The sequence below is a fragment of the Pelodiscus sinensis genome, chromosome 22 (assembly GCF_052426305.1).
Source record: "Pelodiscus sinensis isolate ZL-2025 chromosome 22, ASM5242630v1, whole genome shotgun sequence".
Taxonomy (NCBI): domain Eukaryota; kingdom Metazoa; phylum Chordata; order Testudines; family Trionychidae; genus Pelodiscus; species Pelodiscus sinensis.
The window spans coordinates 8758008-8780725 of record NC_143073.1 but is presented as its reverse complement, the minus strand read 5'-3'; the positions used below and the strand labels follow the sequence as shown (position 1 = coordinate 8780725).

The window sequence follows — 22718 nt, the reverse complement described above, 5'->3', positions numbered from 1 at the left end:
GAGAGATCCTTCATGCATGACCTTTGGAGAGAACTCAAATACAGAGGCCCCGCTCCAAAGCCATGACTTTATTCTTGTGAGTCCATGCAAGTAAAATCATGTATGTGTTTAAGCGTTTGCAAGACCAGCACCTTTATGCATGAAATATTATGGTTCTTAAACAGCCCTATGAGTAGTTAGAGCCCCATGCAGTCACTCACACTGGGGCAAAACTATCAAATCAAAGGGTAGATTTTTGCTCTGATATTTTCTTTATGGGCAAAACCTGTTGCTGTGCAAAGGGCCATCCACTCTAGGGGTGTCAATAGGATTTAAGTGGTGTATTTCACTAGGACATGGTAGTGCACAGATCCTGTGCGTGTGTGTGAATTCATCCAGATTTCATGCTTCAGAGAGCCTGTGCACAGTGGTGGTATTTCATAAAAAAATTGTGGTGTGCGGATCAGAGGTATGAGGGTGAATTTCATCAGGATTTAATGGTGCATAGATCCCATGCACTGGAGTGAATTTCATCTCTGGTGAGAGCTTATACTGTGAAGGGGGCCAAGTAACATCCAGCTGAAAGGGACCAACCTGCCCCTCAAAACCAGCTGTGACACAGAGACACCTTGTACAAAATACAGATTTATTTCTAGTTACTTTTTACAGCAAGAAACAGCAAGCAGAAGTGTGTGAATGTAAAGCAGACGTTACTGCAAACGCCACTTTGAGAACCAAAAATCCGCCATTGCTAACTTTGTTATTCATGTTACGGTCCCAGCTGAAGGCTCCAGCTAAGATCAGAGGCCCGTTGTGCTTGGGCCACGGTGAGATACAGTCCCTGCCTCAAAATGCTCACAAGCTAAGACCCCACCCCTGCAGCTCTACTCATTTATATTCGACAAAACCCTAGGTCCTCACTTAGCTGAATTTCCCATTGTGGTTTTTCCATAGTAAGGATTGCAGAGTTTGGTTACTCTGTTGGCAGCAGTAACTAAGAATGAGGTACCTTATCAGCCCTCTCCTTCCTTATATATATGAGGAGAGATTAAAGCAACTGGGACTTTTCAGCTTGGAAAAGAGAAGACTAAGGGGGGATAGGATAGAGGTCTGTAAAATCATGAATGGTGTGGAGAAAGTGAATAAGGAAAAGTTATTTACTTGTTCCCATAATATAAGAACTAGAGGACACCAAATGAAATTAATGGGCAGCAGGTTTAAAACAAATAAAAGGAAGTTCTTCTTCACACAGCGCATAGTCAATCTGTGGAACTCCTTGCCTGAGGAGGCTGTGAAGGCTAGGACTAGAACAGGGTTTAAAAGAGAACTAGATAAATTCATGAGGTTAAGTCCATAAATGGCTATTAGCCAGGATGGGTAAGGAATGGTGTCCCCAGCCTCTGTTTGTCAGAGGGTGGAGATGGATGGCAGGAGAGAGATCGCTTGATCATTCCTGTTCGATTCACTCCCTCTGGGACACCTGGCATTGGCCACTGTCGGCAGACAGGGTACTGGGCTAGATGGACCTTTGGTCTGACCCAGTATGGCTGTTCTTATATGTGTCTGATCTGCCCTCCAATCTCTCATCCACATCCCTTTATGTAGTGGTGGTCGTGCCTTGACTCAAAAAGAAGGATGCCCAACGCCCATCTGTGGCTCCCAGTGGGTGGCCTAAGAGTGGTCTACCCACAGTAGACGAGTGTGGGTTTTGATCTTCTTGCAGTGGCTGGCTCAGAGTAGTGGTTAAGAGTCTACTACCGCTGCCAGCCAAGGGAGTTACTCCTTTAGCTCACATGCTGAAGGCTCATGGTTTCAGGGCCTGAGCCAAAGCCATGGAAATCTGCCCTGGCCCTTAGTGTCCCCACTGGGACCCAGGAAAGGGGAGGGGAGGATCATGAAATCAGCAGCCCCTCGCTTTCCATAATCCACGTGACCAAGGGCCAAACTCAGAGGTGGTGTAAATTAGATCATCTCACGCTAACCGGAATGCCCTTATATCCAAGCCCCAGGAGCCTCTTGGTGTATCTTACACGCGACAGAAATTACAGACAGGCCAGAGCATGGCTCTGCACAACAGAGTAACACCTGGGCATTAAGTGGTATCTAGAAACCTTTGGTGCCTTTGATGCAGGTTCGTTATCTTCTTACTATTAGTTATGTGCCTGTCTGTCTGTGAGTCTTGTTTGTTCAAGAACACCTCCTAAACGGTCTGACCTAGGACCACCAAATTCGATATGCATCTTCTGCTTAGTGTAACTTAAAGCAAGGCCAGGACACCGGGATGTGCCTGGAATTCAATTGTTTCTCACAACATGGAAAGGGAGGGGTCTGATAGGAGGGACAGTTATACTGTAGAATGATCACAGGGGGGCATCAAGGTGCCAGAGATGGGGACTGAGACAGCTATAACCCCATTGGGCCAGCAGGGGGCAGGAGTGGAGAAAGGGACAGGCTCTCTACTACATATTTCAGAGAGTTCATGTGTGTGCGTGTGCGTGCGCGCGCGCGCACGCTTCTCTCTCTCTCTCTCTCTCCCCTTCAGCCCTGCCCTGGGTCTTCCTGCATGGAGAAGTGCTTCTGACCTGCCCCCTAGCTGCTGTGGTGAGAGAGGGATGGGGTTGCCCTCTCTCCCCAGGGCAGCCTGCAACCTGAACCCCTCCTCCCCAGCCCCACTGCAGAGCAGTGATTTAAATGAAGAAAAACAAAACTTATGTGAATGAAGGACCTGAGTAACGCCAGGTAAATCGTCTAGTATACAGTAAAATTCAACAGCCAAACCATTGCAAAGCAATATACAGAGATGACTGATTGCCAGTTTCGTGCACAGTGGGCAAAGTCAAAGAGCAGTAGAGCGGGAGGGGAAAAAAGGCAGGAAAGAAAGGAGGAAAGAGACCTTTGCATTTTATTAGTTGCATTGCCGAAGGGCTCAGGACCCTGTCCCAATGGTGTGAGCTGCTGTACAGACACAGAACAAAACCACGGGCCTTGCCCCCAAAAACTTTATCACTTACATTTGCATCGTGGGTTTGGAATGTCCGGTGGGACCACTGTGGTCCCCCAGTCTGGCCGGTACAAAGGTTGCACTCAGCTATTCCTATGCTGAGCCCAGCAGCTTCTGGAAGGACGTCCGGTCTTGTGGCTCGGTGTCGGCGTTGAAAGGAACCGGGGATTCGGAGAGATGGAGGCTGCTCCCGAGGGATGCAGAGGAGAAGGCTCCTGCACCAGTGGGGGAGAGATGGAGAGGAGGAGGCTGCCCTGTGGCTAGGGAGGGGAAGAAGCTGGGAGGAAGTCTATGGAGGGCTTTGCAGACAGAGAGGGGTCAATGTGACCCGTGTCCTATGACACAACGTCTAAGCATCCCTGGTTTACAAAGAGTAGAGCAAAGCTGAGCCTCTGTTATTTACCATCACATGAGCGTGCACATTATGGACTCGAACCTGCGTCTCCTTTGCTGCGGCCAGGGCTCCGGTCTCTCACCGGGGAGACATCCAGCGGGGTTAGCAGCAGCTCTAGGAGGAGAGCAAACATGATGGGAGCAATTCATGTTGTTTTCAGGACTCTCAGCTATGCAGGGGTGAGGAGCTGCAATGGGCTGAGCTGGCTGGGCAGCTGATTTCATTAGCTAGCAGTTCTAACGCCTCTTTCCCTGCTCCCACCATTAGGCAACACTTCCAGCCTGTGTTTCCTGTAAGCTGAGTGCTTGGGTGGCCACCCAGGAGAGATTCACATGCCACCCAGCTGATTAGCAAAGTGTCCACAGCTGGCCCCATGTGTTTCTGCTGGTGATGCACATCTGCACATGCCTTGGTGCACAGCACAAAATTTATTCCACACATGGATGGGAAAAAAATTAGCAGTAACATGCCTCCAGCTCTACTCAGTACCCAAGCAATGGCCTTTTTTCCTTTCTGGGATTCTGCAGAGAAATCAGCAGGGGGCATTCAGTGCATGGTCCCAACCACTCCCCCAATGGACCTACTCCCACAAACACTCCTGTCCAGATAGCCTGGGAATTGTTCCCAACAGTGCACCCCACCTACCGCTCCAGGGTCGTCGTTCTCAGTCGGAGGGTTTCATAGTCATGAGGGCCTGTGAATTCTGAAACAAAAGAGCAACACCCAGCAACACCCTGAGCGGACACCTTGATTTCCGGGTGATACACAATATTTTTCCGGTTGCTTTTGTTTTACAGCTCGGTTTCAAGGGAAGGCAATGGAATTATGTCAGGCAGGAACCTGGCCTGATAAACATAGGGACAGCCCATGCTTTCTTTGTGATGGTATGGTGTACCGCCACCTTTTTCGGGAGCACTCACGCCATGCCCCTTTCCCCCGCCACGCTCCTTTCCCCCGGCACAGACTCCTGCGGGAACAGCAGGATGAAAAATTTGCTTTTTGCGTATGCGCAGGCGTATGTTGACATGATATAGGAAGAGGGGTGGGAGAGGCATTTTTCACATGTACTTTCCTCAAGAAATGAGTACCGGTACCTTTCTTTTTTTTACCAAAAAGCACGGGGACAGCCAAACGGCTGCCTCTCAACACCCACCTAATTCATAGCTTGTCAGAGGCAGTGGCCATCCCCAGATGGCCAGGGAAGGTGTAACCACAGGCAGCAGAGGTGCAGAAATTTTGGTGGGGCCCAGCATGTCCAGAGTCCCACACCCTTCCCCCACTCAAATTCTCCACCCTGAGGGCGGTAGTTTGGGTGCAGGCGTGGAACTAGAACAGGGGATTCAGGGGCAGGAGGCGATGCAGGCTCTGGGAGGAAGGTGGCGGGCACGAGGGGTGAGGAGTGGGACTCTGGGGAGGGCTTGGGTGTAGGTGGGGGCTTGGGGTGCAGGTTCTGATGGAGTTGGGATGAAGGAAGAGAATGTGGGTGCAGGAGGGGGTGAGAGTTGCAGGCTGTGGGATGAGGTCTAGGTGCTGGCTCTGGCCTGGGGAAGGATGTGGGGGTCCCGGGTGCAGGCTCTAGGAAGGAGTTGGGGGTTGGGGAGGAGCAAGCAGCAGCATGTCACTCCAGCCCCTCTGGGGATGCACGGGAGGGGAGTGCACAGAGCAGGAGGGAGTCTAGGGGACACTGAGGTAGCTTGCAGCATATTCCTGGTGCCGGGGCACTATGGACTCATATAATGCGCCGCCCACAGGTGTAAACCTTCAATTTCTTTACATCTTCAGAGCAAGCCTGGCTGGAAGAGAGGCCTCAGCCAAACCCAAGTTACTGGGCCCAGTTCTGCAGTAACTGGCTGGCATTTAAGGGCCCACGTTAATACGACCAGACCTTAAACTCTATGAATTAACCTCTGTGCATCCCCCAGGGAAAGCAGATGGGGGCTATCTGCCCCCTGCCCAGATCTCATCCTAATCATTAATTGTTAGCTCTCAACTTCAGCCCTGAAACATGAGATATTCCTTCCAGGATGGGCTGTCATTCATTAGGGAAGCTCTGTTTACTCCTGACACCTGCATAAATGTCCAATCCCTGATACAAACGTACTCCAAATGAGTGGATCGTGTCTAATAAGGCCTGTGCTTAAGGACTTATACTGGACTACAAGAGCCGGGGTGGCTTGACACCACCCAGTTCAGTGCTCTATCCACTGGACCATGCTGCCTTTCATTTGGTAGCAAACTACACCCACTTGCCCAATTGCCACCCCAGAGTATTCAAAATGCATCAGCCCCCCCACCTCAGAATTATGAAACTTAAAATAATAATAATGAACAATAAACATTGGGGTTGTTTTTCTTCACCCTGGGTTTTTTAACGTTCAGTGATACACCCTGTCAGGTTTTCAAAGCTTTTCTGTGCAACCATACAAGCTAGAACCAGTGTTCCCTGTGAGCTGGGTGCCTGGGTGGCCACCCTGGAGAGAATCCAATGCTGCCTAGCTGATTAGCAGAGTGCCCACAGCCAGCACCATGTGTTTCTATGGGTGGTGCACCTCCACACAGGCCTTGGTGCATATAACAAAATTTATTCTGCATCCAGATTGAAAAATAGAGAGGGCACATTGGCTAGAACCATTTTTTAAAAAACCTGAGGGCTGAGATTCTCATGCAATCATCTGACTCCAGCAGCTGGGGCTTGAGGAAAACCACCAAGTATCACAAGACTTGCCAAGTATTGGACACACTACAAACGATGACCCAAGATGCAGGACAATGGGATGTCAGGACTTAATTTTGCTTTCTTTATAAGGGATCAGTATTTTGTTTTCCTGCTTACTTTTTGATGAATGATGGAGTCTCCCATCCTGTAGACAGTTGTAGTAGAAGGGATCCGGGCGTAGGTAAGTGTTGTTCAGATTGCTAGGGGAACAAAGTAAAGAGACCCTGGCACTTTGGTAGGATAGTGATGGGCTAATCAGAAACAGGACAGGTGAAAGTAGAAGCCGGAATTTCCATTCACACTAGCACCCCTTTACATTACTGTGGCAAAGAGAATTCAGGGCTAGATCTTCATGTCTAATTCATAAACAAAATAATTCCCTAGCCCCTGCTCTACGGTTGCTGCTCTCAGGGGTAGTTTCTCATTTTCCAAACCCTAAAAAATTAAGAAATATCAAATCAAGGGTTAATTGTCAATTTTTCTGTGTAATGAAACATTAAGACATCACCCCGCATCCTTGACTCCCGTCAGAATAGCAATTGCAATTATTTTTTACAGCTGCTTGCAGTCAATATTATGTCTCTTGTATCTAATAGAATGTGTCACTGTAGCTAGGATCTATTATTTGTATACCAGTTTTATCCCTTCATTTTGCATTTCGTAAGTGTGGGAACTATCAGTATTGAAGTGGTCTGAAAAACAGTTTGAGAGGGGTCTGTTGTAATCCAGGAGCACCCACTTTGATGCATATAAGCACCATTTTACTATGTAGCGCTACTCATTTATTATTATTTTTTGGCTGCATCGGTGACTCCTCTGATCCTCTCCCCACACACGATAAGCGCTAGTAACAAGCCTCTTCTCGTATTTTTCATTGGATTTTTCATCAGCATTGTGGTGGGTGATCTAGGCATTTGCTGCCCACCCCTGGAAGTCCCGCCAAGAAGGTATCCTTTTGTAGAAAACGAGCCATGAATTCAGACCTCTATGAACTGCCTAGAGAGGCCACCCAGGGTCAGCTGATGGCAGGATCACCAAGAATTGGTCCTCCGCTGGCTAGAAAGGCCAGGAGCAGGCAAAAGCCAATCAGAGCCCAGCATAGAGGATAAAAAGGGTTAGTTGCTTCTTTTAGGGGCAGGTTCTGGGGGAACTTGGACAAGGAAGGAAGGCTCTCTCCTGTTTTAACCCAAGAAACCAATCGCAAGATAGACCCACAACCATCTGCTGAGTCTTCTCTCTGGACATAGGAGAGCACTGCTCCCCACACTAGGGAATAGAACCCAGGGGTCATGGTTGGTGGGTAAGGTAGGCAAGGAAAGGCATTGCCTTCCCAAAACTGCCGATGCTCTGGCTGGCCAGGAAGGGTGGGGCTGCACCACCCCCTGGGTTGTGGGAGACTAAGGGGCCGGGTGATATTCAGGGGCTGGGGGCAGTAGCTTGGGAAGGGGTCGGCCACAGACGTGGGAGCCAGGCTTGGACTCCACGGGGGGTCAGGGAGTTGCTGAAGGGACAAGGCCTCAGGCAAAAGGGGCAGGGCTGGGACTTGCTTTCCACAGCTGGGTGTTCGCCCACTACCCATGCCAGGGGTCCAGACTCCTTGTCCAGGGTCATGAGCCAACGCCTCGGGTGCTATCTTTGACTTCACCGTTTTGGTTGGGTCACCGAAGGATTCTTGGGTTTATGTTATGAAATTAAAAGCCAGGGGACCATCTGGAGTTAGACATCGACTTACTGCCCTTAAATTAAGGCAAACGTGACTTGCAAGATGCCACGGTGGCTCGGGTGAACCCAGGACAAGTGTGTGTACAATTATGTCCAACTCAGGTTAACATTCCACATGGACAATGAACTTTGTTGCGTCTAGTCAAGTCACCTGTCAAGTCACCTACAGTTTTCTTGTGACAATGTCCTGGTGGCCCATCAGCATCACAGCTTCTTGTGAGTCTCTTTTACCCACCTGTTAGCTTGGGGCTGGTTGTGATACTCCACAATAGAGTTGTTCAACTCTGGAAGGCAGCATGGGTCTCTGTGATCTTGCATGGATCCTTGCCCAAGGACCGTGGTCTGTGCAGCAACCCCCTCTTCAAAGAAGATTGAATGGTTAGGTAGTGACTATAATCAATAATATAGTACCTATCAGTTACATTGCGTTTTTCATCAGCCAATCTCAAAGTGCCTTACGAAGGAGGTTAGTATCCATTGGGCAGAGGGGGGAAACTGAGGCACACAGCAGGGCTGTGACTCGCCCAAGCTCACCTAGTAAGCAGAGCTGTGACCAAAACCCAGGAATCCTGCATCTAAATCACTGGATTTGGGATACAAGGAGAGGTGAGTCCAAATCCTATCTCCGACACAGACTTTCTGGGTGTCCTTGCCCAAGTCACATATATTTATCAGTGCCGTAACTTGCCATTGGTAACATGAAGACAGTAATTTTTTTAGCGAGACAGGGTGGGGAAGGTGGTGTTTTTCTGTTGGCCCAACTTCAGCTGGAGAGAGAGAGACAAGCTTTCAAGCCACACAGAGCTCTTCTTCAAGGCTGGGAAAGATCCTTCCGGAAAGTGTCACGGTATATTGGGGGGCATTAGTAGGACCGTTGCCAGATCTAGGGAAGTGCTTATTCCCCTTGATTCAACACGAGTGAGGCCACATCTGGAGTACTGCATCCAATTCTGGGGCCCCCATTACAGAAAGGATGCGGATGCATTGGAGAAAGTCCCCTGGAGTGCAGCAAAAATGAGGAGGGGGCAGGAGCATGTGACTTACGAGGGGGCTGAGGGATTTGGGCTTGTGTAGTCTGCAGAGGAGAAGAGTGAGGGGGGGATTTGACAGCAGCCTTTAACTCCCTGAAGTGGGGTTCCAAAGAGGACGGAGAGAGGCTGTTTGCAGTGGTGGCAGATGGCAGAACAAGGAGCAATGGAGCAACGTTGCAGTGGGGCAGGTCTAGGTTGGATATTAGGAATAACTATCCCACCTAGGAGGGGGGAAGCCCTGGGATGGGTTCCCTAGGGAGGGGGTGGACTCTCCATCCCTAGCGGTTTTTAAGGCCCGGCTTGGCAGAGCCCTGGCTGGGATGGTTGAGTTGGGCTGGTCCTGCTTTGGGCAGGGGGTTGGACTCGATGCCTCCTGAGGTCTCTTCCAACGCCAGGATTCCATGAAAACGCCAGGTGGAAGCGACAGGTCAGCAGTTAGCGCATGTTGTAAGGGCCCATGCAAGGGAGAGCGGCCCATTAAAACTTGTGCAGTTATGGGACAAGAAGAGGGGCTTAGTCAGAGCCGACCCACCCGTAGGACGGTTCAGGGCGGCCACCCCAGGCCCTGCGCTGCCGGGGGCTCCCTGGCGCCTGCCTCAGTTGTCCTAGAGAGGGGCCTGGCATAGGACGGCACTGGGGGTTGCCGCCCCTCCATTCACCAGGGCAGTGGGAGCTGGAGAAGCCCAACAGCCTGCTCCAGCCCACCCCACTGCACCACCCTCTTCTGGGCCACTGCGCTCGGCTTCTGGGTGGCAGCAGGAAGCAGAGCGCCCTGGTCCCCAGGTGCTAGGCTGGGCTGGAACAGGGCAAAAATGGAGCAGGCTGTTGGGACGCTCCCGTCACTGTGGTGAGGGCAGGGGAGGGGGGAACTCCTGCTTCCTGGCCCCTGGTAGTTCCCCAGCACAGGGGCGAGGGAAGGGGGCAGAGCAGGAAGGGGTGTGACAGGGGCAGAGCAGGGGCAGGGTTTGGGGAAGGGATGGAGCTGGGGCAGGACAGGGGTAAAGCAGACATGGGGCCTGAGGTTGGGTTGCCCCGGGCAAGGCTGCGGGGCCTGGGGCAATTTCTCTGATGCAGGCCATGCCCCCTCCCTGCTTCTGCCCCGCCCCAGCCCCACGCCACCCCTTCCCCAAGCCCCACCCATTCTGCCCACACCACCTCTTCCCCTGAGCAACATGGCCCAGGAGATTATGGGGCCTGGCGAGAGGTGGCAAGAGGGGTCAACCCCCCTCTCCCCACACTTCCCGGGGTGACGGGAAGCCAGAGTGTGCTAGGACTGGGGCGCGCTACGTCCTGTGGCAGTGCAGAAGCAGAGCGCCGGGACAGTGGAGCAGGGTGATTCCAGCCCATCCAACCTCTTACCTGAAGCCCTGCAACTTGGTCCCGGCAGAGGCTGCCTCCCAGGGTTCTGCAAACCGCCCCCTGCCCTTCGCTGTGGAGAAGGTCTCGGAGGCACTGGAGCCCTCGGCACGGACTCACATTGCTCCTCTGTGGTGTGCGCAGGGGGGCCGGGCTTCACGAAAGGCCTGTCACAGCCACAGAGACAGAGGTTGGCTTGCTGGTGACGGCCCTGGCCGCAGCTACGAGACAGGAGGGTCTCTTCCCTCCCCAGGGATGGGTGGCAGGTTGTCCGTGCTTTCCTACTTACGCATGGCTCCCCTGGTGCAAGGCCTGGCGTCGGTTCCCCTGCCCCTGGGCCAACGCTGTGGAAAAACGGACCTGACTGGAGGTCTGTAACTTCCCAGGGAAGGGCTTCTGTATAGCGAGAGAGACAGTCAGCACTTAGAAGCTGTGGGAACAGCCTCAATGGGATGGCTAGCTTGCTCTAGGGCAGGGCTACTTAACACACGGCCCAGAGGCTGCATGTGGCCCATGGCCCGGCCTGCAGTGAAGTTTGGGTCTATGTGGGACTCAACACATGGCCCGCGGGTGGGAGCCAAAACAAAAAAGTAGACAATATAATGGTCTTCTGTTGATACGAGTTTTAGTAGTTAAATTCCTGGACTGTTTTTGCTCATTAGAAGTGCCGTCCTATGGGTGGAAATCAGGTCAATATTACATTTTATTAATAACATTAGAACTGACTTAAGTGGGGCCTGCATGTTGTGTAGTCTTGCCTTAATCTTAGTATTCATGCCTGTCAGTGTGAAAGAAGCTATTTGCATATATTTGCATGTATATGCAACCACACTTAAGTTGCGGCCCTCGGCATGTGCGGTGAGTATCACTGTGGCCCCCAGGGCTTCCAAAGTTGAGTAGCCCTGCTGTAGGGCGTGTCTGGGGACAGACAGATGGGTGTGTGGGGAGGGACAGGCAGACAGATCAATAGATTGGAAGCAGAGAGACTAGCTGGGAAGCCGAGAGACTAGCTGGAGTGTACTGCCCTTCGGCCATGCCCCGATCTACTCCCATCAGTGGCATCATGTTGTGCCCTTAGGCCTTAGCTCTGCGCTGCCTGGAGGTTTTCGGGAGGCTGTTTTGGCCGACTTCATGCTGCGCACGGGGGCCTTTGTGCATTTGAGAGCCAGGCCCTGAGCACATGCCAGGGTTGGCAACATAGGCCACCAGGGACTGCTACTCAAAACACCCCGCGCCCGCAGGCACCACGCAGAGCAGCGTTAATTTCGGCACCAAGAGGCCGACGGGAAGTGGCTCGTTACTCACCAGAGGGGCAGCTGCTGTTATCCCGCCCCCGTGGGAGAAGCGGCTGTTCAGGGAGAGCTGGTACTGGATGGCGTCTGTGAGCTTGTTCACAATCCGCTCCTGGGCCGTTTCGGGAACACCCTGCAGGGAGATAAGAGACGGGCTCCCTTAGACCGAATGGGGGAAGAGGGGGCTGGTGCCAGGATCCCACACGTGGGCCGGGGTCGCCGTCTGACCACATCGTGGTGCAGTTCTGCTTTCTAACTGCTTGCCTGCCCCGTGGCTTTGCTAGCACTGCTCCGAAGTCAGGCGGCTGGATTGCTAAGATCCCTTTTCGCCCTCCCCTCAGGAGCGCCAAGAACTTAGCAAGGCTAATGAAAGCCTCCCCCACGGATAAACCTGCTCAGAAGAATCATTTCCATTTCACCCAGCGCGGGTCATTGGCAGTGGTGATTGGATCCCGGGAGCTCAAAACCGGTTGCTGCTGCTTGCGCTGAAAGACCCTGCTCCATTTGCAAAGCTGTAGCAGGCTCATCCTACCCGCCACTTGAGGAGGCCAAAACCCCTCGATCCCAGGGCGCACGCACTCCAAATTGCAAAGCCAGGACAAATGGTGGCCACTGGCTTGAGGAACAGGCTCCAAATCCAGGGCTGTGCTGGAAGAGGAACCCAGAAGGTTGGTGTGCCAGTTCTGGGTTCTAACCACTAGACCATGCTCCCTCTCAGCTCTGCAGCACAGACCCCAAGGGCCTAATCCCTATTTCCACTGAAGCCCCTTCACCCCACGGGGGAACAGGAGAGGCCTTCCAGCGGGCACGTTGCCAGAGTGGTCCAAAAGGGCTTTCCAGTCCATGTGAATCAAGCCCTCGGTGGGGTGTGGATCGGTTTGTTCGTGCTCAGGTGCCTTACCCGGCATTTAGAGAGCAACGTTAATGCCTCCTTGTAATGCAGGATCGCCTTCTCGGGGTCTCCTAAGTGGAAGCAGGCAGCTCCAAGTCCTTCACAAGCCTGCCACTGCCCGGGGAGGTCATCTGGACATAGAGGGGGAGACTGGTTCAGACAGAAGACAGAGCGGCAGGATCAGGAGACCGGTCCTTGCCTTTCCACTTGATCTGTCACACGTCATCCTGGCGCTCCCTAGCACCCTGCCAGCCCATTCCTACAGTGCAGACTCCAAGGGAACAGCATCATCTATCCAGCCATCAATACCACATCAGCCAAGGAGCCTTTGCACCTCCTGGGCACATCAATTTGGACTAGGGAAGTTAAATATCAGTTAATTGAATAGTCGATTAACCTCATGAATTTTTATTGGTTGGTCGACTATTCTATAGGCCCCGGGGATGAGGCCGGCAGCCACTGCGCTCCAGCCCCACTCCTGAGGAGCCCCCAGCTACTCCGTACTGCTGCCTCTGATACAGAGGCAGCAGCATGGGGTGTCAGGTGGGAGCTGGTCCACGAGGGGAGCCAGTTTAAAAACCAGCTCCCCTCACGGACCGGCTGCCTGTCACCCCACACTGCTGCATTGTGGGGGGGGGGGGCAGCAGCTCCTGTTTGGGGGGAGGGGCGAGGTTGGACTCCCAGACCCCATGCGAGCCAGAACTGAGCCGGGCTGCCTGCCCGCCTGGCTCCTAATACACTTTAAATGCAGAGCCACAGCAGGAATAGGTCCCAGATCTGGTGCAAGCCAGGACTCAGTCGGGCTGCTGGCCAGCCTGCTAAAAATGTACTGGCAAAGGAAGGGGGAGGAAATGCATATAGTCTATAACATTAACCTATAAGCTTTTGCTTATCTGTTAATCCATTAATCGACTACACTGTTACATCCCTAATTTGGACTTGCCAGTTGCCATTTTCAGGCAGAAAAACTTCAAAACCAGCTTGCAGAGAGAAACTACTAAGCTGGAATTCATATGCAAATTTGACACCTTGAACCAAGGTCTAAAACTCTTGGAGTGGTTCTCCCATTACGGGAGGTAATTTCCCATTCAGGTACTCTCAACGAGTCATATCCATTCGGCTTTAATTAGTACTGATGTCATAGTCCCATCTCTGTACCCTTTCTTTTTTTTCTGTCTTTCCTTCTTTCTCTCTTCAGCATCTGAGGAAGCGAGTTGTGGTTCACAAAATGTTATGCTCTGATACCCTAATACATGTGTTAGTCTCTGAAGTGCCACCAGCCTCCTTGTTGTTTTTGCTGTAACAGACTAACACAGCTCTCTCTCTGAAAACTTTTAGCTTCCTTGCTGGTCTCCTACCCAAGGGCTGATCCAGCTGGAATCTGCTTAGCTTGGGAGGGCTGCTAAGACAGCAGAACTGAGCAACTCGAGCTGTTCCCAGGCTCCCAACACACTCCTAGGGAGAAAAACCTGCCAACAGGCTAGGGATCACAACGCCCCATCCTCAGCTGTGTCTTCCCTTACCTGAATCCTTGAAGGCCTGCATAGCATGCAGGTAGTTCTCCCCCGCAGCCTCATGGTCCCCCAGCTGGCTGAATGCATAGGCCAAGTTGCCAAAACACTGACCTTGAGCCTTCCTGTTTCCCAGCATACCTGGAAACAGACAAACATATCCCCTTTCAGAGCCAGTTTCCTTGGCACCAGTGTTCCCTGCAAGCTGGGCGCTTGTGCAGGCGCTCAGGAGACGTTCAAATGCCACCCAGCTGCTTAGCAGAGCTCCCACAGCTAGGTTTTTTGTTTCTATGGGTGGTGCACATGGTTTCTGTGCACATAACATTATTCCACAGACTGATGGAAAAGATTAGAGGGAACATTGCCTGGTACTCTGGGTGCGTCCACACTGCAGTCAGGGGCATGTGTGTGTGAATGCGGCTCATGCTGGGTGCAACTAACAACAGCTGCAGCATCAAAACGGCTCCCAGGTCACAGTTGTGTTCAGGGACTCGACCTGCACAGCTGTCCCTGCAGCCACATGGAGTTAGCTACATTAAAACTAACTTGGGTATGCGTTCACAAGTTGCAACCACACCTCCTGACTGCAGTGTGGACACATCTGCTGCAGACTTCGTCTGTAAGCAATGTAGTCCAAGGGCATCTGTCACTGCACGCAGATTTCCCCAATCAATGGGGTTGTGCATTAGCCCGTGTCTACACTAGAAAGTTTTCCCAATTGCATGCCTGCCGGCGATGCTACTAAAGCATGTGGACACTTCGTAGGGTTGTGTATGGGAGCCTGAACGGCCCTCCCTTGACCAAAACAACGTCTGCAGTGTTAGGCCTCATCCCGGCCTTATCCAAAGTACGGCTCTCTAACAAGCCACCCTAGGCCTGATTCAAACTTGGGCATGCATGTATATCCGAACGCAGACCAGGCCAGGAAGGGTGGGGGAAAGTCAGGAGTGCTTGCCCAATTACCCATAACTTGTACAGTACAGCGAGTCTAGGCCAAGAAGACCAGAAACAACCTGGTACTAGTACATCCCATTTTTGATAAGAGAAAAATTCCAGACACAGCCAAAAAAACCCTATTAATTAAGCACTTTTGCAATATTTTGGCACAGCAAAATGTATCCTAGATATTGGCATAATAGGTACCTTACGTAAAATGTAGTTGATTGGTAGATATGACTAGAACGACCAAGTCTCCCTTTGCTATAAATTGGGTTTAATAAGAACAATCAGTGGGAGGGAATAAGCAGGGTTGACCCACAGGTCCTGCTGTCACTGTAAGAAGAAGGAATGGACCCCCTCACACTGGTGAGCCCAGTACCTGGCATTCCAACGCATGGGAAACAAAGGAACCATGAGCTCCTGTAGGTAGCATACAAGTGAAGTGTAAGTGAACTAGCCTTAATTATTGTATTATAAATAATTTTCTATTACTTGCTTTGCATTGTATTAATTGCTTTAGATTTTAAACCTTAGATACTGTATTTTAAATTGTATAGTAATTGTCAGTACCTTTTTTTGTTCTCCTGGTTTGTTTGTTTTTTGCTCCACCAGGTTTTTTTCCTGCCATGTTTGGGATTTTTGGTGAAAGCTTCTGGCAAGCCTAGACACTTGACTGCCTTTGCTACCACCACATGTTTTCACTGTGAGAGACTGCAGGACAGGTAAAATAAATTTTGTTAGGTGCCCCGAGGCATGTGCAGATGTGCACCACCAGTAGAAACACATGCTGCACTTGTGGGCAGCTGTGGATGCTCTGCTGTGCGCTTGGGCAGCCACCCAGGAGAGATTCAAATGCTACCCAGCTCTTTAGCAGATTGCCCGCAGTGCCCACAGCTGGCAGCATGTATTTCTATTGGTGGTGCACATCCGCACATGCCTAGGTGCACACAACAAAATTTATTCTGCACACAGCTGGAAGAAATTAGAGGGAACACTGCTGGTTTCCTTCTTGTTAGAGTGTTCCGGATTGAGAGCCCCAGTGACCAAAATCCTCCCTTTAGCGCCCATGAAAAGTTCTAGATTGAGAGGCCCAGAGAGCAAAAATTTCCCCTTTTGTGTCCATGAAAAGTTTTAGAGTCCCACCACCTTTCATTCCAGCACCTTGTATTCCCCCTCCCCACTGCCACCTACCATGCAGCAAAGCCGCTTTTTGGTGGAACTCTAAAGCAAAGCCAAAGTTCTCCAAGGTGTTGTGGGCTGCACCCAGGTTTTGCAGCACCACAGCTTCCTTGCGCCGGTCTGTCTGGTCAGCTTGGCAGAGCGGGAGGGCTTTTTCGAAGCTTTCGGCTGCCAGGGAAAAGATCTTGAGCTGGGCATAGCTGAGGCCGATATCGTTGTAGAGCTTGCCTGCGGGGAGAGAGAGAGAGAGAGAGAGAACTGGGTTGTGGTCTCGGGTTCCAGATGTACATTTGGAAGATATAAGAAAGAGGCACAAGCTACAACTTCAAATGCAGAACTCACAGAGCAGTATAAATCCAATGACCTTACATAATGGGGCTACTCCCTAAGACCAAAAAGGCCAATGAGAAGTCCTCCCGACAGGCTAGAGTGGCTGTGGAGGAACCAGCCAATCAGGAGCCAGGCAGGACTATATAAGAAGCTGCAGGACTAGCAGCTAGGCTTAGTTGCAGCCCAGCCCTGGAAGGGAGACAGTTAAGGGGGCGGGCAGGCAGGCAGGCAGGCAGGCAGGCAGAACTAGGGACTGCTCTAGTGGAGAACTGTGGAGAGACTCATGGGCTTGAAGGTAAAAGCTCTGAGGAAAGGACAAAGGAGGGGAAGCCCTGGAGGCACCACCCTTGTTCAGAGTGAGGCAATGTAGGAAGGGAACAGCATTGAATTGAGACACATTCTGCGGAGGGCACCAGGGAAGGGCCTCTGTTAGAGGAGCGTATCCCGGAAGGGGCTGTGATTTCACACAAGACTGTGTGACTCAGCTGGAGGGTTGAGTAGCCAAAAAGGCTGAAGACTGAGGGCAGTTCAGGCCCGCGTGCTTGGCCAAATGGGGGCACTCGCGGGAGATGTGTGCCACCCTGTTACACCTCATCTGAGAAGTTAGATTAAGGAACAATGGACTAGTCCATCCCCGTCCAGTGCCCACCAATGGACCTACTCTACCCACGGCCCACTGGGTCCTCTGCTGAAAGGAGACCACTAAGGTCAACTTTGTTGGGGGCTTGTGTGATGTGGTGAGTGGCCTATGGGGCACTCAGACCCACCAAACCCTGGTGTGTTAGAGGCCACCAAGCAGTTATTCTCTTCTGGTCCATATACTGCTGATTGGACTGAAGTGCTGTCCGCTCCTTACCAACCTGGTTACTCTTTCCATATGAAATGAACAAGCATGTACTTTTGGCCTAAACAACTCTGATTTTAAGCAAAGGAAAAAAGCAATCTAATCAGAAGTGAAGTCGAGAGAGAGAGAGTGTGTGTGCGCGCGCCTGCATGCGCACACAGATTCGTCCTTAAGATTTATGGGGCCTATGCAGTACTATTAAACTTGTATCCCTCTACCCAACAGCAGCTCAGGGTGGGAAAATGATTTTTTTTTTTAAGAGCTGTGATTTTATAAGTGTCAGCAACACACCAATGAAATATTTTAAAGCAAATTTTAAAACTCAGGAACTGTTGACTAACACAGTAAATTCAGAGACTGACAGTCTATCCCTGGGGTTGGCAAATGCCTCTGACATGGCTTCATTACCACTTTGAATGGCCCTCACTGGTTCACTGTGCTGCTAATCGCTCTGGCAGGATTTCCCACTGTTACGTTAACTACATCCCCTCTGGAGGAAGCAGAGTTACAGGAGAGGGATAGAAAGAGGGAGGTGGGTGGACATTAAGACCCAGTGTTGCCCTATATTTTCAGGTGCCTTACGTATGGTAAGGATGGCTTTGTGTGTGCAAGGCACAGTGTGTGTGTCTCCTTCTCAACAAACTGCCTCTGGACAGGACACAAAATGGCAGCAAAGGGCTTGTAGGAATTTACAGGTGCAGCACAAAGGAAACTGCATCCATGCCAGCTGCACACGTCTGGACTAGGTTTGATCTGTAGCCTGTGTTCTCTGAGGGAGAGCATTGTGTGTGTGCAAGGGACATAAAATGGCTGCCGCCTCCAGACAGGTTGTTAGGAATTTAAAAGCAAAGGGGAAGCACCATGTGTAATGCCAGCAGGCAGAATCAAACCCATGACCTCTGGAGCCTAATGCATGCACCTGCACTTCATGAGTTAAAAGGCAGCTGGCTCGTGGCTAAGCCTATAGAGTGGACTCATTAGTCTCTTTGTCTCATGGCCACTAGATGGGACTGTCCACCTCACCCAGGAGGTGTGTAGGTCACACATGCACGGCAGGCCTATATTGACAGCTTGCATAGGTCAGTAGCCTCACACCCCCACCCGGCCTGGCCTCTTACCCAACAAGGCTTTGTTTGGGATGTTCTCACATAGCAGCTGGCATTCATTCAGCACTTCGATGATCTCCCCTGCCCCGTACCACTGGCTCTGCAACATGTAGTTACTGGCCTCAGCCAGGGCCACCGCGGCACCGTCTAGCCTCTCAGCCTCGATGTAGGCCCGCCCAGCGTCCTGGAAACACTGAGCCGCTCGCGAAGGGTCCTGCATCCCCAAGTAGCAGTAGCCCATCTTCATGTAGGCCCCGGCCTGGTTGCCAGCCTGGGCCGGACAGTAGTGACCCAATGCCTTGCGGAAATGCTCTAGAGCCTTCGGGAAGTCCCCTAGTCCCTCGTGGGCCACCCCCACATTAAAATAAAGGTCCCCCAAGTGCTCTCCAGCCTCCCCCTCCTTGGGCTGGGACTTGAGTAGGAATTCCAGGCCCTTTTCCGGCTTCCCGGTCTCCACGTAGACCGCCCCCAGGTTGAAAGCACAGGCCTTCTGGACCTGCGTGCTGGGGGTTTCCAGTGACAGGAGAAAGGCCTTCTTGAAGCAGGCCAAGGCCTCCTGAGCCTCCCCGAGCAACAGGGCCTGGTGGCCTGCATTGGTGAGGCCTTTGATCTCAGCTTGGCTCTTCAGAGGCTCATCTCCTGCGTCCCTGGCTTCTCCTGGGGCTTTGGCTTTCTCCTTCCATTTCTTCTTCTTCTTCTTGGAGACCAGAGGCACAGCAGGATCCGGCGCCACAGGATGAGCTTCTGACCCAGTGGATTCTACCAAAGCCATTGACAGTTCTTCTGGTGCTGACGGGACATTGAGGGCCTACAAAAGACAAGAGGCGGGTGGGCGTCACACAAAAGGGTCCATAGAGGACTGAGCCACCATGAGCATCTTCTCACCATCACCAGCATTTCCTTGCACGCAATCGCTCCCACGAGCAGCGTGGGAGCAGGGAAAGGTCTCATGAAATCCATAAGGCCGGATGTTGAAATGAGACAATCACCTTAGAAAGCAGGTGTATATTTTTGACAGTGATTAGCCACTGGGACAAGTTACCAAAGGTCACAGCGGATTCCCCATTGCTGACCATTTTAAAATCAAGATGGGGTGTTTTTCTAAAAGATCAGCTCTAGCAATCATGTTGGGGAAGTTCTCTGCCCTGTGTAGTGCAGGAAGGCAGAAGCCGGTCACATTCCTTCTGGGCTTGAAATCTATAAATCTACATAGACAGGGAACAGATTTAACTAGGGATGTTAAACATCCTGTAATGGGTAGAGATGTTAAAGACTAGTCAACTATCCAATAAGCAAATGTTTATCGGATAGTCAGTCGACTAGTTGACTAGTCGACCCCTCTCACCCCACCGCTATTAGATAGAGGCAGCAAAAGGAGAGCAGAGGGGATACTTGAAAGCGTCAGCCCCGCACAGCTGAGCCCATAGAGGACTGAGCCAACATGAGCATCTTCCCACCATCACCAGCATTTCCTTGCAGGCAATCGCTCCCACAAGCAGTTCCCAACCCTGCCAGGCACCCTGCTGGGGCACACCCGGCTTCTCTAGGCCAGTGGTCTCCAACCTTTTTAATCATAAGATCACTTTTTGAATTTAAGTGCAATCCAGGATCTCTCTCAAACCCAAACCCCCTTGCCCCGCCTCCTTCCCATCCCTACTCTGAGGCCCCACCCTTGCTCACTGCATCTTCCCTCCCCCGTCTCACTCACTTTTTTCAGTCTGGGGGCAGGGATTTGGGGTACAGGGAGGGTTCAGGACTGGGGCAGAGGTTCAGAATGCGAGTTCCAGCTGGGCACCGCTTACCACAGGTGGCTTCTGGGTGGTGGTGCAGGGGGCTGAGGCAGGCTCACCCCTACCCTGGCCCTGCACAACTTCCAAAGCAGCCAGCAAACTCTCCATCCTTGCCCCCCTCTGCTCTGTGAAGATGGGGTACATGGTGGAGGGAGGGGCATCCTGACATCAGCACCCCCTCCTTTTCCTTCCTGTGCCCTGCACAGCAAACAGAAGGCTCCCAGGGATGAAGGGCACCTCCAAGGCAGAGGGTAGGAGCAGCACGGTAGTGCTGAGAGGGGCAGATGAAGTGCCAGTACTTGACAGCCCCCAGGCCAAACTTCTCAGGATCACCTGTCAAAGGTTCCAAAATCTACCAATAGATCTCGATCGACTGTTTGGTGACCACTGCTCTAGGCTCTTGGCCCTGCTCGCAGCTTTCTGCCAGCAGTCCACAGTCCTGCCAGCCCACAGGCACTAATGCTCCATTGGGATTCTCTGGTTTTGGAACATCGTGTTGCCGGACCAGATAGCCCCGGTTTACAAAGGTTCAACCTGTATACGTAGTTTGGCACTCTAGGGATCTGACTGGTGCCAAACCTGAGAATTTGCCAAACCACAGGAGGTCAATATTGTCTAGCAGCATGACCAACACTTCCACGGCATACTGGGCTCTTAGAAGACATTTTGGGGTCCATTAGAGCTAAATCACAGCACAGAACACTGAGAGCCAGGACTGGTGGCCATAAACAAACTTTATGGGACAGCAGGAAACTTGGCCACACCCATGATAAGTGGACATCTGACTAACTAAAACCATGTCTAACCACAGATGTAGCCAACCAGAGAGTGTTGGACTAGAGAGGTTCAACCTGTACTTTGGATTCTGTAATTTCCACTCTATCTCATCCGATAAAGAGGGTTTTACCCACAAAATTCATGACCTAATTTATTGCTTAGTTTCTAAGGGGGCACAGGACAGCTCCTTGTTTTTAAAGTTACTGATTACTCCTCTGAGATTAAATACCCCTAAGTTTGCATTACAGCCCCGTTGCTCTGCTCTGGCAGCTAGAAGAGGCTTTCTGTGCATGCAATCCTTTACATTGCCAAAGTGAAGCGATGTCAAGGGGCCTTAGTTTAAATGAGAGCCAGAGCCCTAATTATAGCGATTAGCGTTCTGAGTTTCTTGATCTTTCTGCTCCCTCCTCATAACTGCAGATTCATAACTTGAATCGGTATGGAGGGAGGGGCACTGCACAATAGTGAGGAAATATAGTCAGCTGGTTAGATTCCTGTCTCTGCCAGTGGCTTCCTAGATGCCATTGGGTGAGTCACTTAATGTCTCTGAGGTAGGCTTTCAATCACACACTTAGGGGCCTCACTCCCATTGGACTGAGTTGCCTACATGCTATAAAACAATCTCCTCTAGGCCTCAGTTGTCCCAGCTGCAAACCGGGAGTAATAAATTGCTTTACTTACCTAATGCTTCATCACTGTTCGCGGAGCGCATCGCGGTCTTAGATGGCGGAAGCAGATCATGGTTCTTATGCCCAAATGCCAACGGTCTCAAAGAAGCAAGCAGGAGTGGCTCCTAGGAATCGTCCTTAGACCAGGCTGCTCCCAGGCCCAAACTTGCAGCAGGACAGGAAATTGGAGAGGCCTGTCCTTATCATTCCAGCGCCCTGTGAATGTCACTCCAGTCTGCAACAGGCGGCTTGTGCCCCTGATTGTTAAGATAGTGCTACAGCAACGAGCGAAACCCAGGCAGGTTTTAGTGAGCTCTGGGGTTCTTCCTCTGCTGGATGTTTTCCCATGATGGCCCGTAAGGGTCCGGTTTCTTCTTACTGGCCTTCCGGTTGCTTGAGACAGGTTGGGCCGCGCACCATGGCAACAGGCTTCAACAATGCTGGGCCCTCCCTCATTCAGCCAGCCTGACGGATGGTTAAATCTGCCTCTCGCAGCTCTGGGTTGGAGTGGGGTGTTTGAGCCAGGCTGTTCGTTTAGGACTCAGCCTTTCTGGGAGGGGCCCTGTTAAATTCACCCTCTGTTATGGCCAATGTCACGGCCATAGGATTAGAAAATTGGTACATTTCATGTTTTCAGCCATTGCAACCTGAAATGGCCTGGTGGTGTAATCATGGGGTCCTGACCCAAAAGGAGAGTGGGGGGAGGAGGCAGTTCCACAAACCTCTTGTGGGGATTTCATGGGATTGCCACCTTCACTTCTGGAAGGTAGCCACCACAGAGTTTCCTGCAACGGGGAGCACCCCAGCGAGGGGCTCCTCACTACTAGTCCTGCCTGGCTGGGGAGTGACAAAACTTGCTCAGTTTGTCCCCTCTCCTCTTGCTCTGTCCCTACAGAGCTGCTGAAAGTGCTGCACAACTACCCGCTCAGCTGCAGGACTCTGAGGCTGTTGCCCAGTTCCTGACAGCATCCTGCAGCAGGGGGAGGCACCCGGAGGCGCGTCTGTCTGTTCCCCGCGCCCCCAGCAGCTATGCAGAAAATGGACAAGTCCTGTCCTGCCCAGTGGGAGCTAGGAAACACCCTTTGATGGGGTGCTCCTAAGAACAAGGAGATATGAGGTTTCAGTGGGATAGGTTTATTTCTTATGTTCCGGACGCATTTTATACGGCTGTGAAATTATTAAGGCCCATGT

At 51.6% G+C, this 22718-nt stretch overlaps 1 protein-coding gene across 2 annotated transcripts; it reads right to left on the bottom strand.

Moving 5' to 3' along the window:
• Nucleotides 1–2863: 2863 nt before the first annotated feature.
• Nucleotides 2864–22086, bottom strand: TTC24 (tetratricopeptide repeat domain 24). Of its 2 annotated transcripts, XM_014568948.4 has the most exons (13): nt 21541–22086; nt 18305–19100; nt 16025–16240; nt 13907–14035; nt 12393–12514; nt 11505–11624; nt 10489–10595; nt 10203–10366; nt 8048–8171; nt 6208–6290; nt 4020–4077; nt 3384–3488; nt 2864–3195 (listed from the first exon to the last, which is right to left on the bottom strand). In XM_014568948.4, exons 2-12 carry the CDS (start codon nt 19062–19064, stop codon nt 3386–3388), a joined length of 1986 nt encoding a protein of 661 aa, XP_014424434.3. In that variant the 5' UTR covers nt 19065–19100; nt 21541–22086; the 3' UTR covers nt 2864–3195; nt 3384–3385. The 2 variants fall into 2 exon arrangements, with proteins under 2 accessions (XP_014424434.3, XP_006113958.3); XM_006113896.5 differs by having other exon boundaries at nt 2864–3488; nt 21541–22083.
• Between the last annotated feature and the right edge of the window lie 632 nt (nt 22087–22718).